General features: G+C 41.2%; 2 protein-coding genes across 2 annotated transcripts in view; one reads left to right on the forward strand and one right to left on the reverse strand.

Moving 5' to 3' along the window:
• The window catches only part of atf6 (activating transcription factor 6), a 33,538-nt gene extending 26,263 nt beyond the window's left edge, over positions 1-7,275 (forward strand). Inside the window, exon 16 of the mRNA XM_038716053.1 lies at positions 5,240-7,275. Coding sequence (XP_038571981.1) covers positions 5,240-5,436 — 197 coding nt within the window. The 3' untranslated portion in view covers positions 5,437-7,275. The remainder of the gene's footprint in view (positions 1-5,239) is intronic.
• Positions 7,276-7,572: 297 nt separating this feature from the next.
• On the reverse strand, positions 7,573-15,938 carry olfml2ba (olfactomedin-like 2Ba). The gene is made up of 8 exons (XM_038716049.1): positions 15,340-15,938; positions 14,948-15,211; positions 14,550-14,657; positions 12,819-12,980; positions 11,244-11,472; positions 9,856-10,890; positions 8,833-9,009; positions 7,573-8,733 (listed from the first exon to the last, which is right to left on the reverse strand). The coding sequence occupies exons 1-8, from the start codon at positions 15,505-15,507 to the stop codon at positions 8,120-8,122; spliced, it is 2,757 nt and encodes a 918-aa protein (XP_038571977.1). The 5' UTR covers positions 15,508-15,938; the 3' UTR covers positions 7,573-8,119.
• Between the last annotated feature and the right edge of the window lie 16 nt (positions 15,939-15,954).

The following is a 15,954-nucleotide window of genomic DNA, read 5'->3' on the forward strand; positions in this document are numbered from 1 at the left end:
GAGATTTCAGTGGAAAGAAGTGTTCTATGTCCGAATACTGCAGTGTTAATTAGCAGGTGGCTTGATTTTTACCAAGCCTGCCGGACTGTGAACTGGCAGGAAACCTACTCAGGAGGGATTGTGTTTTTGTAGGGTGTGAGCAATCAGGAAGACAGCCTGTTATTGTTGCTGTGAACCTAGCATTTTTTTATCAGAATTCATCTTGTTCTTCTGTTGCCTCCCCGTGTTATCTGTGGCGAAGCACCAGCAACAGATTTGATAAGTGATTCAACGAGCTCTGAGAGGAGCGAATCCGTGGAATATGAGCCTCTTACTCAGTAGGGAAGACATGGCCATTGGGATATAACTTTTTTTTGTGAAAGGGCTGTGTTACAGATGAAGATTGATGAAGGTAAACATTGTTCTTGGTTGGTCTTGTCAGGGAGGAATGTTAAGGTCCGTGCCGGTCAGATGGCCCATTGAAATAGCGGTAAATAGTGAAATCCAAGACCTCCTTTTCAGCTAATTGTTGAAATGGCCAAACAAAGGTGGCATTCAGGGACCGATATCAAGTCTGGAAAGATTCTTGTTTGAAAGGGTCTTCGATTTGTGTGATTTGTCATGGATGCCTGCGAGGTGGCCACAAATTCAAAACATTGTTTTCTTCTTTGCTTGTACCCAAAATCTTTTCCTGCTCATTTCAAGAGTTTAGTGTGTTTGTATGCCAGCTGAATCATGTGGTAGAGAGCAGACAGCAGTTTTATGTTTGCACAGATTCATTTACAGTAGCTAGTTTCAGATGCTACAACTCCTCCTCCTTGTAGTTCCTCGTTGACCTGACAGCAAGGACTGCAGTTAAAAACCAAGCTAACAGAGGCTGGCATAGAAAAGAGGTTGGCGGTGGTTCTCTACAAGCCCAACACTCGCCATGTCGTCCTCCCTCCTTCAACATATAAAGCCCCATGTGTCACACAGATGACAGCTCTCAAGTAGCATTTCAGATTTATGTCGTCTTTGTTTGAAACTTTGAAGTGATTAAGTACAAATGTACATATTTAGCTGGGTGAGACCCTTAGGAAAGCAGAAACACTGTCCTCTTCCTGGAGCATGGTTGCTCCACAGTGGAGGATAATTCTTTCCAGCTCCCTGTTGCTGCTCTCTTTTAGGAATGCCTTCCCTCTCTAGTCACTAAATGCTTTTCATCTGGAGGAGGTGGATAGACTCTGCTAATATGGAGTGAGCGTTTGGTCTGTCTTGGTCAATAACATCGAAGATAGAGACTTTGATGTAAGCCGTCGTCTGTTTCTGTCCGTGGTTCAGGGGCTCTGTTGACGTTACTTGACCTTGGCGTCCTTGATTCTCTCTTAAAAAAACGTATCTGGCTGAGCATTAGCTCCTCATAAGGACTGGAGGGTGTGTTTATTTAATGATCCTCGAGTTTGAAAGTAGCTCAATCAAGTGGAAGCGACATGTTTGGAGGAGAGGAATGGTTTGGAGATGACATCATTTACAGGTGGATTGACCGTTGGAGACGCACTGTGGTCTATTTTTACAACTCCTGGGATTGCACTGTAATGTGTACCTGACAGGCAGCTTTCACTGGGGCTTCAAGGTAGAGCACCTCACCACTGAAGGAGTTGGAGGTCAGATTTTCCTACTCTAGTCTAAACAAACATCTTCACCAGTGCTCTGAAAAGGATTCTTACCTACCTAAATGTTCACGCTTTGCAAAATAAATTCCCACCTGTGCAAGTGATTCTTTGCATCAATTACTTAATTCTCTATATGTAAAGGTCCTTATTCCCCATCGGTCCACCACACAGACAACTATTTGATTGATTCCCCATTGATCCCCAGACGATGAATCCTACAGACTTCAGTGACTTTACTCCAGCACCACCATAAAGTTTACATTTTTGTTTTGTAGTGAAATGTCTGTACATCTATTTGATGGATTGCTGTGAAATTTATTTCATGCCCCGCCCCTCACGATGAATTGTAATAACTTGGTTATCCCTTAACTTTTCTTCTAGGGCCGTCATCAGTTCAAAATTAAAATGTTCCTGTAGGCCTGTTTATCATTTAATATCTCCAAAACTAATGGAATTCCTGTTAGCCGCAGCTGTACTGTATTTTTAGTGCTAATTTGCAAATATTAGCAAGCTATCTCACTAAACCAAGATAAGTTACTTTTGTTATAGCCTGTGAGATTCTTGATAACTTTTAATGGTAAAACATTGCTTTATTGTTCAGCATTGGCTTGTGCATTGATTGTAGAGCGTACCAGTCATTCATATATAAAAGATGAGGAAATTGGTGTCATTTTCAGAATGAAAATTGGTTGACAATTTGGCTGGACTATTATTTTATGTGAATGTTTAAGTTGCCTAACTGACATCCTATTAGACCCTTATTTAGGTTTATTGACTCAAATCTTGTGATTATACTTGCTGATGAATTGCTTCCTGTCTGATACTAAAAAAGCTTCCCTCATGAACATGTCCTCAGAGTTTGTGCCAGTCTGGCAGCTACCGTCCTCCCGAGATGCACTCTCAGGTTTCCTTAGATGCGTCGTTGCCAGACATCAGGGATTTATCAGCACACACCGGCTCACTGTGTCGCTGAAACTTTCTGGAACATCTCCAGATGGCACTAGTAGAAAGGGAAAGGAGACCACGCAGAGCAGGACGGTAGATTTGGCAGCTTCTTCAAAGTTGTTTGAAGTTGGGCCTCTTGGCTGCGTTTCCTGTTTTACTGTTCAGGCTTCTCAAGCAGTTGGCTGAATACAATTTAGACATTTTGGTAATTTGGTGAAAGGTGGATGTAAACAGTGCCAGGAATTAAATGGGAGGCTTCAGTTTAGATAATAGGGTTAGGGGGTTTAGTTTATGGCCCACAAATTACAGTGTAATTATTCAGTAATTATTGTAGAGGTGAGGGGAGCTGAAGAAGGAAAATCCCCTGTGGGTTTATCACTACGAGTGACCCTTCACATTATATAGTCATTTGATGAGTTCTTAATACCAAGATATTGATTAGTTCAGCTTTAATATTCAGAGAGATGTATATTAATTTTTGTGTAAGATTTTTTTATTATTATTTATTTATTTATTTAATCATTTTAAAATGCAGTACAATGTACTTGAGTAGTGAGTACGTGGGGCAAAACAAGTGTGAAAAATTGTGAAAGGAGCCCACTGGAACAGCTGATATACAGATATAGTAGGCCACCGTTGCATATTCCTGGATTGGACACCATAGTTATGAGTGTTTAACTCACCTGATGAAAGTATGATGTACAAGAAAGGTGGGCTAAAGTTAACTTTAAAACTAGACTAGCAAACTCTTGCACCCAAAAAAACTACATGGTGATTTCACTACTCAAAGCTGCTGCCTCCTGCCCACTGCTGCATCTCTCCCGCGTCTTTTACAATACAGTTAAATTATTTCAAAACATTTTGAGACAATATTCACTTACTATACCTTCATAAGTACAAAATGATTAGCCGTTTTATTCAAAGACTTCTTGTTTTGTTCTTCCATGCCTACTTTTTTGTTATTCATTATATTACATGTCCATCATTATTTGCAGGATTTCCCTTTTAGTCGTCCTCCATTTGTCACGCATTTGGATTATGTATGTGACATGTTTCGACACTTTGCGCTGCCTATCTGTTGGAATTATATTTATTATTGGGATGAAATTAGCTAAGTGCTGGTAATGTCAGAACAGTTTATTTTGAACTGAACAGAATCCACAGGCTTGATTTGTGTAATAATCTGTTGTGATCTCATCAAGCTATATGGAGATACACAGAATAAGTTTCCCAGCCTCAGGCAGAAGCCAAATTTTACATGGCGTGACAACGGGCAAAATCCTAACCCAGAGGATGATTTCCAGAGATGCCTGTTCAAACGCTGAAGCCATTTGAAAAGTTCAGGTTTCACTGCAAGTGCAAAAGAGGAAGTTCGGCAGTAGAGTCATACTCACCGTTACGTCCACTGACTATCTAATCATGTGAACATCCGTGAAGTCTTTCGACTGCCGGAGGGGCCTATTGAATTGTCACAGCACGATCAGATAAACCCCCTCTGCATCTAAAGTGCTCGCTAGTGGAAATCCTGCAGAGATGCAAAAGAAGCTGATGTCTTGCACAGGTGTCTGGAAAAACAACTTGCAGCGAGCTCAGGCATTTTAAAGACGCCTACAGCTCTCTTTCTGGGTCATATACGAGTGCAATAAAACTGGCACGAGGTGTGTTTGGCTTGCTTGTGCTCCATATGGAGAATGTTGATGTCATCTCGACTCTCTCGCCGACACACAAAGGAAGCAACGAGTTTTGAAGTTGTCTGTTAATGTAAATACACAAGTGATCTCTCAACATGCTGTTAATAGCGTTTTCTAGCAAAGAAGTTTACAAGCGTGTCTACTTAAAGGATGTTCCCCCCTCCCCCCAGGCTGAGCAGAGTCAGGCTGCGGAAGACCACAAACCATGTCCAGCATCTTTTTCCAAAGTTGAAATTTCCCAGATCAAACCAGAGCAATTACTTTGTGGGTCAAACCTCAGGATGACCTTGTGAAAATTTATTTATCTTTGATAACGAGCATTGTGTTTATTGTACTGTGTGATGCCGTCTCTGTTTTGTTTTTGGTTTTTGTTTTTTTTTCAAACACAATAGCCTGACTCATCAACATCGATCACTTTTCTGTCCCACAATCTTTCCCCAGTTTCTTCTTTTCTTCTCTGAGCAAGAGGAGCCTGAAGAATCCTGACTCATCATCAGTGATCTCTCTCGGCCTCTCTTTTTCTCTCTCCCACACTCTTGCCAGAGTTTCTTCTTTTCTCCCCTCAAATTTGCATGCCCTGCTTTTGTTTAGAGCTGTTTTGTTTATCTCCATGAGGGAGAAATCCAGTATGTGACTCACCTCTGGACTCTATCTGTAACATAGCCTCCACCCATACTCTCAGCTCCCCAACTGCCTCAAACAATACCCCTTTACACTCCCAAAATAAGATAGATACGCCCTTATCATGTCTTTCTGCAAGTATGACAAAAAACTGCCAGTAACAATGATGATGAATGCAGATTGGCAGTGTGGTATTTGTGTCTTGAGTTGATTAAAGCTGTTGCTGCGATATATAAATCCACTGGTGATAGACCAGTGGATTTATATAGCTCATTTACCACTAACTTATTTGTTGATGCATTTATTGACACATTGAAAACTAACAACCTTTTGCTTCCTTTCCGGTTACAGACAGCATCATAAGGGACAAGCAGTATGAGGTGATGATGCAGATTGACTGCGAAGTAACTGACACCAGGATCCTCCACATCAGGTCTTCCACCATCCCACCTTTGCTCCGGGTCAACCATACGGACACGTTTTACCAGAACTCCCCGACCGACAGCCAGGCCGTGCCTCCTGTCGGCGTCCTAATGGGGTCGTCTTAAGATCACCAGCAGCACCTGTAATATTTTATAACTCCTTAGCGAAACCCATGAATACAAAACAGAACAAAACACCTCAGTTAACTCTTCTTTTTTTTTTTTTGCATGTTGACGTCTATTTGAAATCTGGTGTGCTCCCGCTGACTTCATGATTGAGATTTAGATTTGAATGAAATCCAGTCATTACAATACATAGGTAGCTGAAATTGTCAGCACCAGTCAGCCACATTCTTTATTAGGGCTGATATCCGGTGGTAGTCTGTAACAGGGTCCGAGGAGAACGCTAGCTCCTTGTGTGGCAACCTTGACTTTTCCCTGTAACCCCAGACGCCCCGCATAAGAGTAATTGCTTAGCGGCAGGGGGCAGAGCATTGAACCCTGAGTCACCCCGTCATAACACAAATACTTTTACCCCAGCTCTCCTCAAGTCTGCTCCTTCTTTTGTGGCTCTTAATTCTGGGACAAGCTGCAAAGCCAGAGGAGAAAATAGAAAATGATTACACATCTAAGATTAATCTCACAGGGAACTTGCCTAATTAAAGACAGATAAATACATTTTGGATTTCAATGTGTTTAGGAGCACAACAAATTCTGTGTTTGTATCTTAGCTACAAAATGGAGTGCTGAAGTCATCTCTTGTACTCATTTGTAGTCTCTTAAATTAAGCTAATTTTATTCACAAAGAAGTAAGAGATGCCAGATTGATTACATGCAGCAATCGAGGCATACAGTAAACTCAGGAAGTCAGGTGATCTGTGAAAGCTAGCAGGCTAACCACTGTTGTTGGCTGGATTCCATTAATTTAAGGATTTCAGGTGCTCTGTTTTAAGCATCGTATTGATGAAGAAATTCAGTTCTTAATTTTTCGGTCTTTGCACTGTGCTTCTCTGATGAACAGATTCAGATACTTTACATTTTTATTTGTATTATTGTGTAACAGTAATGCCAAATCCTGTGGTGTGATGCAAGTCACTTATTTCAGCTGTCAAAGCATTCTTCTGTCCAGATTTACTGTCTGGTTATGCTTTGCAGGATTTTTTTTTCAATTGACTACAGAAAACTAAATGATATTGTATATAAAATAATATATTTTGGATTGGAAGGAAACATTGTAAAAATGTTCATCAAATTTGAAACCCCTGTTTAAACAGCTGAGCTAAAGAGGTTGATGTTTGACATGTAACCACTGGTATAAAAAAACAAAACTCAGTTTGAGTCCTGACTTCTCTGTCCACAGGCAAATTGCACTTAAGTGCACTTAAGCTTGCATTTAAATTGCAGCCTATTGGACTTTTTTATTTTTTTTTTAAACTGTGTGATGGAGTTGTATTATCTGATAGTTTTAGTACAAATTACAAAAAAATGCACTATAAATACAGAACCTGGGAAGTTCAGTTCTGGCTTTAAATGCCCTATATTAATGTGTCTGTAACCTTGTTTTTGCTACCTATAACAGAATAAAATTGATATTAAATAAGAAATTATACATCAGAATTAGCTCATAGTTTTTGTATATGTTGATAAAACAACATACTTCTGTATCTGAAAGTACTTTTCTTTTAGCTAAATGATTGTACAGATGGTTATGGTGTAGCTCTACAGATGCCCATAAAAAATGTTCAGAAAAAAACATGCAGTTTTCTTTTCTTAAGCCAGGCTCTCTGTGTAATTTTTCCCTTTTGGTTTTAAGAATATTTGATTCACCACAGTGTTTTCACTGCATCCCAGTACTTACTGTTGGGACAAGGCAAGAGTACAATTAAAAACTTGTGTCAAGTGTTGTTTGTTTGTATTCTACTATGTGCGTAAACCAAAATAAACACTGGATTTTCTCTAACTATACCTTTTGTGTGCGTTCTTCTGGCTTCAGGGAAATCCTGTAACTGCATTATTCAATTTTTGTTCAGCAGGTATAAAAGATTAACTGTTCCTGGGTTTTTTTTCCATAATAACTCAATTTACATCTAGTAACAATAAATTACAGGCTTGAACAACCATTCTCTCTCTGTCTGTTATTTATGGTTTTTCTGTCTACCCGGTTGTCTTCTGTCCTCACCATTGTCCAATTGAATTGACACTCATAAGCTGCAATTAAAGCCTCTTTCATTGTGGTTAGCCAAACAAAGAAGACATTTTCTGTTAGTATTTCCAAACTTTATTGTAGTCTCCTCAGAACAGTCTGATATGGAGGCAGTAAGTGCTTTCACAAGACAAAGGTCAACAGCAATACCTGTGATATTACCACACGGAGGACCTGTGGCATATGATGCAAAGAAAAATGTAATACAAAATAATGTGTATAAAACAGAAAAATGTAATTTGTCCAAAGAGTAGGCTTCTATGAACTGGTTCTTTTATGTGAAAGCGTTATTTGACCCAAGATATGAACTTATTCTACCTGCATTCATTTATCTCATAGGGCTTTTTTTTTTTTTTTTTTTGTTACAGTATTACAATATATACAGTACAACTTGGTGCGTTGACTGAGAAATCAGGCTCATCGTTTCATTTATGTCAGGTAAAAATTTAAAAAATCTTGATAAGAACAAAACAGTTTAGTCACTATATACTGAAGTACATTTGTACATTTGGCCCCTGTTAGTCTCCGTACTGAAGGCCATGTGGACTGATCTACAATCCATTCAAACCATAGAATTAACTTTTTATCACTACTGTCAAACCCTTACTAAGGGTCTACATAGGCAAACTTAATGTTGTATGTTACTTGGTGTCCATAGTCCCACGCATACAAAACACCCTCTTTGGGATTGTAGTCAATCTGTGTGGTGTAGGTGTAGTTGTTGGTGAAGGGCATTCTGGGAGTCATCTGAGTGTTTGTGTGCGTGTCAAAGGCGTATTCCAGGTTGGCGTGCTTTTGGTTGTAGCTGTCAACAGCGTACAGGACGCCGCACACGATGAAGCAGTTCCCGTAGTGGTTTCTCCTGAGACCAGTTCTCCAGGTGGTCTCCCTCTGCATGCTGAGGTCTGAGGGGTTCAGCCGACTCAGAACAATCACTTCCTGTAAGAAGCCCTCGTCATCCAGTGCCGGGTAGATGATCCACAGGCCGCTCTCATCCGTGGCAAAGTCGACATCCGAGTGGCTGCGCCATTCCCACGGTGACGACGCCTCCTCAAACAGAGCATCGTGCAGCATGGTCCAGGCAGCCACATAACGCTGACGCAGGTCATACTTGATGATGTCTCGGGAGAATGCACGGTTGTAGTAGAAAGCCCCATCATAGACGACATGGCCTGTGCCAATCCAGTTGTAAGGAAGCTTGTATGAGTTGGTAAAACGGCCTAGAAAGGATAAAGAAGAATGGAGAAGCATGAGATTCATCAGTAAGTATCGGGAAAACAAAAAGTAATTTAGTGAAAGCTTCGACTACCGGCTCTAACCTGCTTTGAAAACCTCCAGGTTGCGGAACTCCAGGAGGTTATTCCCGTAGTAGAAGTTTGTGACATAAATTTTGTCATTATCAGACTTTGGATCCTTCATCCATGCTCCTTCATTCCTGCCATACGTGTTGTGAGTTACTGGCTCTGAGATTGTTGCCAAAGTGTCCTTACACTCCCCTGTGAAAGAGTCAGACCGCTATGAGTGAGGATTTAGAAGCAGGTCAACATTATCCAGACGTACGTCAGAGTCTGAAAATAATTAGAGCCTTTTGTTTTAACCAGCTTCAATCACGGAAAGGGTGAGGTTGCCACAAAGGACTGGGAACTAAAATACAAAGTTTAGAGATTCATAGGACAAGATCAATTTAATATTTTTCTAAATTACGTCTTTCATAAGAATATGAAAAGAGTTAAGGCCATTACAGCAAATGTTCACAAGAAAAATCACAGGATTGTTTTTCTGGCAATATCTTTGGTTATAAGCTCTTACAAGTACTTGCTAAGTTGTTTTTAGTCACTCTGGCTCTTGGGATGGCAGTATCAGTCTGCCAGTCATTTGGTCAGTCGGTCCAACAACATTTGGATGGATTGACATGAGGTTTGGTTCAGACATTCATGGTCCCCAGAGGATGAAGCCCAATGACTTTAGTGATCCCCTGACTGTTCTTCTATTGCCACCATGAGGATAACTTTTGTGTTTTTAAATAAGAAGGGGAACATGGTAAAGTTAGCATGCTGACATTAGCATTGAGCTCAAAGCACCATTGTTGCCTACTTGTAGCCTCAAAGAGCTGGTAGCATAGCTGCAACCTTTTAGTCTTGTATTATTGCACCTCCCACTTGCCAATCCCCATGTCTAACACTGTAACATATTTTTACAGTTTTTGTAGGTGGTGCTTTTCTTAAAAAGTGTGAATGCATTTGGTATTGATTACAATTATTTGACATTTATTTATATTAAAATGTCAACTTGATAAACATATGATCGGTCTTCCCATCATTCAACATATAAACTCAGTTTACCGGGTTTTCTTGAAGTTGATTCCTCCTGCCTTTGCATGGGCTCGTCTAATTCTGGGTGTACCTCCTCCCCCTCTTCCTCTTCCCAGCTGATTTTGTATTTCCTTTTGAATTGAGCAGCCTGCCTGGTAGTGGTGGTTGTGGTGGTTGTGGTGGCAGTGGTGGCAGTGGTGGCAGTGGCTGAAGAAGAGGTAGTCACAGGTGTGGTTAAAGGTAGAGAAGTGTGGGGAGACAACTTGATCAGTGTCTGAGTGGTAGGAGGCAAAGTCGAGCCTGAAGAGAAGGTCGATTCATTTTCCTCTCTTGGTGTTGTGGCAGCAGCAGTTGTGGAGGCTGTTGTGGGGTGTACTGGTGCTGAGGTCGGGGCAGCATGGGCTGTGATGGTCACAGTGGAAGTTGGGCTGGCAGTTGAAGCCTCTGTGGCTGGAGTTGGTGCAAGTGTGCTTGAATGAGCAGCAGTACCGCCAGGTATGGTTTGCATTTGGTCTTTCAACAAAGGAGAAGAGGTTTCCATCATGGTGGTTGGTATGTTTCTTGTTGTGAATGCTAGTAGGATTTCCTTTGTGGCTGTATTTTCAGAGGGTTGGGGTGTGTTCACTGTAGTTTTGGTTGTTTCCTTGGCAGTGATGCCTAAAGCAGTACCGACTGGTTCAGCCATCAAAGGGACTGGCAACCTAGTGATTCCGGCAGTGACTCTTTGAGTAGTCTGGGGTTCAGTGACTGTGGTCCTGGTTATTTTTGTGGTAGTGGTTGGTTCAAACGTGACAGATGTGTCACTCTGTACATCTGCAGACACATCCCTTGATGTGGTTCCAATGGCACTGATGAATTCGTAATGAGTTTTTGAGGTGGGCTCAGTTTCTTTCGGTTCTGACGATTGGCTGGTCTTCTTGGAATCATGCAAAGAACCGGTTGTCTTTGGTCGGAGTGATCGAGGTCCCTCCCTCGACCTGGGGCGAGGGGCTTTGTGTTGTAGAAGATTCTCTTCAATCAAGAGGTTAATTGGGCCATCACCACTGAATCCATGGTACTCAAAAACTAAAAAAGAGGAAGGAAAAGATGGCACACTAGTAATTTATTTTTTTATCCGATACCACAGAAATTCTAAAGTAAGTTGTCTCATAGTGCATAGTGCAAATAAACAGGAGAAACCCAACTATAAATGTACATTTTGGCAGTGGTCACAGCAACTGACAGAGCAGAGTTAGCAGTGTGGGCGTATAAGGAAAAGTTGATGGTAGCTATACATTTTATGCACAGCTGTGAGATTGTGGGTGAACTGGACGATCACCTGATTATCGCACCAATGTAATGTACAGATGTCAAATTTTTCTCAAGCCATTTTTTTTCTCTACTGCTGCCCTTAAAGCTGACTGAGGGTTTGCACTTACAGTTCTCTCCAGGCTCCCCATCATCTGCCACCATTGGATCTGGCTCCGATTTATAAAAAGTAATTCCTCTGATGATCATTCCGTTGGAGCCAGTCTTTGACACCTGAGAAGCCTCCTTGTTAGCCACATTTTTGAGAGTCACCTGAGGTTTGATCTCAAGGATCTGAGCAGAACTATCTGTCTGTAGGTAGGACAGGTTTTCTCCAATAAACTTCTCCTCATTCTTTTCCTGTTAGTGGACAGATGGATACACACAACGTACACAAAACATAAACCATGCAGTAGGATGAGACCAAAACATCTGTTTGATTACATGCTGGGACAATATAAGCTTTTGATCAATGACACAGATTTTACTAAAGCATTCACATGAGAGTGTGAATGCTGTTTCTTACGCACATTCACCCTACCAAGAACATTTTTCATTAAAAACCTTGTTTTATGCTTGTTTTAAGTGCTCTTGTGAAACACATTAACCTGATGAATCACTTGCATGTGAAGCCCAGGTCCACCCAACACTGTTGGACAGGCTCTCCAGTCACTGGTCTGAGGTCTGCTATTGTCCACTGGGTCTGCCAAACCCTCCAATTACCCCAATAACTCTTTCACATTTTTGGTCCTTAATCAGGGAGACTTTATGAAGGAGTTTGTGGAAAGAACACATAAGTGTTCCTGTTGTTTTGAAGCAACAATTATGTGTTCAAGACTCTCCCATGATGCTTCATCAGTCTGAGCAGCAACATGTGAATCCAATCACTTACAGGTCTTTCTTTCCTAAATTCAGTCTCAGCCTTCACAATGGCTTTCAATATACAATCATATCAGGATTTGTGACAATCTCGATTGATTTTAGAATCAAAATGTCTTACTGTGAATACATTTCTCAACTTTCTTAAGCTGCTATAAGTATTACATCACAGTAATATGACTATACCACACTGGTGTAATTTAATGTGTGAGAAAATACTCAGTATTTACTGCATACTTCTGGTGGAGTTAATTACCTCACGAGTGCCAATCAACATGGTTGAAACAGGTACAGTGGTTATCTAATATTTACAAGTTAATAAGCAGTAAAAAAAAAAGCTACATAAAGGTTCCCAGGAAAAAAACATAGTATCATCATCATTCAGCAAATTTGTATACCTAATATTTACAGTTAGAACTCCATATCATTTGCTGTATTAGTAATTGTTATATAATTATCTGGTAAATACTAGGAATTACTGTATAACTTGTTACCTTATTTAGTGATATTGGCTAAATAATGAGCTTAGTGTGACACTATAACATTTCTGTTACAGCTTTATTTATAGGTAACTACCTCTTAAGGCTTAAATAATGACAAAAAAAGTAATCACTTTTTTGCATCAATAACTAACTAGTAAATACAAAGTAATAACTACACATACTGTTTGTGGCACTACCTTTAGTACCAATAGTGATTACTATATTATTATAGAACAATAACATAAAAAACTACCAATACCACAGACTGGTGTTCATAGCTTAGCCCCTTTCTTTACGTCTTCGTTCCTGACCTCATCTGTTAACTCTGTGATATCAGTCACTTACCTCTGGGGTTTTATATGCTGTGGCACCGCCGAGCTCACTGAGTCTCTTCTTGTCCTGATGCCAGTGGGAGGGAGCGGTGGGGGGGCTTTCAGTCACATGTGGCTGGATCGGAGGGCTCTCCTGGGGCTTCACCTCACCCGTGGTGTGGTTCAGAGACACCGCCTTCATGCAGTCATGGACAAATCAAGACATTAACAGAAAGGGGAACAAATGCTGTGCATGTTTGAAATGGAAAATAGGCTGCAAGCCCCAGCAGTCATAATCAGTAACAGACGGAAAAATTAAAGACTACAATCTTGAGTTATTAATTCGCAGCAGACATTTTGACTTGTCATAGTACTAAAAACACAGGCGTTACTAATACCATTAACAATCGCTCTGTTTTATTCAAGTGTCCCAGTAAGTCATGACAGTGTGACAGTGAGCCAGCATGCACCATACCAGGACCCTGATACTGAAGCAGCTAAATGGGGTTCAGCCATAATTCATTTTATTTTCACATGTGCCTCTCTTATTGTGGCACGTCAACATGTCCTCTGTGCTATGAGTGCACTAGACGCTCATCTCCCCTCCACTTTCCAGAATGCACAGAACGCAGCATCTCTGCTCACTAATTGTCAGTGACGTCCCTACCCTTCCACTCCTCCACAGTTGACCTTTTTTTCACGTGTCACACCAGCACACAGCTGAAACTAATAAAATCAATAATGGATACGCTTGATTTACACATTCATTTTATGAACTGCAGCTGTGTTTTCCGTGCCAAGACAACTCTGTGAAAATGAGAAAGAAATGCAGAGATTGCCCTGACAGTTTGTACACCACAGCTTTCTAAACATCAGGCAGGTACAGTATGTTGTACATGAAGCTATTGTTAAGTCTTTTTAGATCTGTCCAGCAGGTCACAGTAACTCATCAAATTAATGTAGATTTGATCAGTGATCCAATTCACTCAGTCAATCAGTATACATAGGGAACACCTACAAACATTTTGGGGGCAATTATAGACATGATTGGATGCCATATTTGACTGGACCAAGTTTGACTGAGGTAAGAACTCTAATCTTTAGTCCTCAAATCCAGTCATTTTAAATTGTTCCAGTCAAGATTATTTAGATTTTTTATTTATTTATGTAATATAAAAGACAGGAGCTTTCAGATTGTTTAGATAATTAGACTCTTGTCTGTGTGTCTCTGTGTGCACCTGTTTGGGCGGGACAACTTTCTGATACTTCATGATATATGGAGTTTGTTGAGTATAATTGTGGAAAGGCAAACTGTTTATTGCTGTTATTTCCTGAGTGAACCCATCCTCACATTAAAGAATTCATACTGTAAAGCTTTAAGCCATTTCATTTGAACCGACACATTTAGTTAACTAAAAATACCATTCTACATAAATGAATAAACATTTGGTTAAATTTTCACCCTTAAACGTTTGCATTTACTAATACGAATGGAAAAAAAGGACCACAGAGGTACTTTGTTGGCCTTATAACTGGTCAGTCAGCTACGCAGGGTTCAATACTCAGATCAGCTTCCACGTGTGCTGGAAGGCCTGAGCACTCCTTCCAGGTCCAGGCCCTAATAAATCTGAAAACCGGCCCAAAGAGTGTGTTTTACAGAACCCACTGAATCCAAAAGCTACCAATACAAAATCACCTGCTATCACAAGTATGGGCTTATGTTATACAAACATATTTGCATTAATAAGGTACACTGTTCCTGTACCTTTTCAATGTGTTCCACGCGATCCAGGAGCTTACTGGTAATGGAGTGCAGCTTCAGTAAATCCATGCCGTAGAAGGAGCCCTCCAGCAGCTCAAGGATGGTGGACAGCTAGAATGATCAAGTGGATTCCGTCAAAAGGACTCACCAATTCATGACATGCCATGCGTAAAATAGGCCTATCCACAGCCCATCAGAACTCTGAGTCTGTTTGGGGATAAAATGTGGGGCTATCCTTCCCTGAATTTAATAAAAATGTGATATCCATGCCCTAAGTGATCCAGGCCTCTCTGGGAATAAAAAGGCGAGCAAGACAGCAGGCCTTTGGCTCTGGAGCAAATGGGACTTACGTGTAGTGGAGGCTCTAGTATGCATGGGAAACGAATAGGATGACACTTCACCTTGACATTCTCTTTTCCAGCTTCCCTAAGTTTTTTCAGCCTGAACTCTCCCTCGCATGGGTTGACTGCTGACGGAGGAGCGATGCAGGCGCACTTGCACTCCGGTCCAGATGTGATAGTCTCCACAGTGTAGAAGTCCTGCGCAGCGGCGCTCCCTTCTTCTATCCGCCGGCAGGCGCTCCTGCTCAGGGGTCTGACAACACATTTACACCGACAGTCAGAGCCTTCCGAGAGTGCTTTCACTTTGTCATAATCACCCAGCAGCTACAAAGAGAAGAGGACGGATGTATTTTCCACAACGCTCAAAAACTTTTTTCTCACGAAATGATATGATGTCCATAAAACATGTAAGGCAAAGAAGTGAAGCAAAGGGATAGCCTATTTCCTCTTACCTTAGAGAGGATGCTCTCCTGGCCATCCACCTCCTCCTGTAGCTTGTCATTTTGCTCTGCCTTGCTCTCAAATTGTAACCTGGGATCTTCACCCCAGGTTTTTGGCGCTGCAGAGACGCGTGGAAATAACGCACACCACATCACGAAGACAGCGCATAACTTATACATGTCGTAAGGCTCACAGAGCGCCGAAAGACAAATAATGTTGCAAGTATGTTTGCAGGCACAGCCTGTCACCAACTAATTCAGCTGCCAAGAAAATGTCATAGCCTGTTCCTGCCTCCAAAATAAGAGTGCATCCAGACGCCTCATCAGACTGCGAGATTAAGCTTTATAGCGCGATGTCATCTTTTTCATTGTCACAGCGAACGCGGGCTACTGTGTGATGGAGTGAGGACAAACCGAGCACTCTGAGAGAGCAGCCGGCATCTGCAGCAGCGCTGACAGGAGGCGGACCTGACCGAACAGGCGAGGAGGAGTTGGACTGCTTCAGAGGACTTCTCAAACATCATGTGCAGCACGACTATAATTACTTATCATGAGTTTAAAAAGTCGCTTAAAGTTCGACTCTTACGTTTAAATTCTTGTAATTGCGGGTTTTAAACATATTTCGAG

The sequence above is a fragment of the Micropterus salmoides genome, unplaced genomic scaffold (assembly GCF_014851395.1).
Source record: "Micropterus salmoides isolate LMB-PRFRI ecotype aquatic unplaced genomic scaffold, ASM1485139v1 Ms_hic_scaffold_13, whole genome shotgun sequence".
NCBI classification, from domain to species: domain Eukaryota; kingdom Metazoa; phylum Chordata; class Actinopteri; order Centrarchiformes; family Centrarchidae; genus Micropterus; species Micropterus salmoides.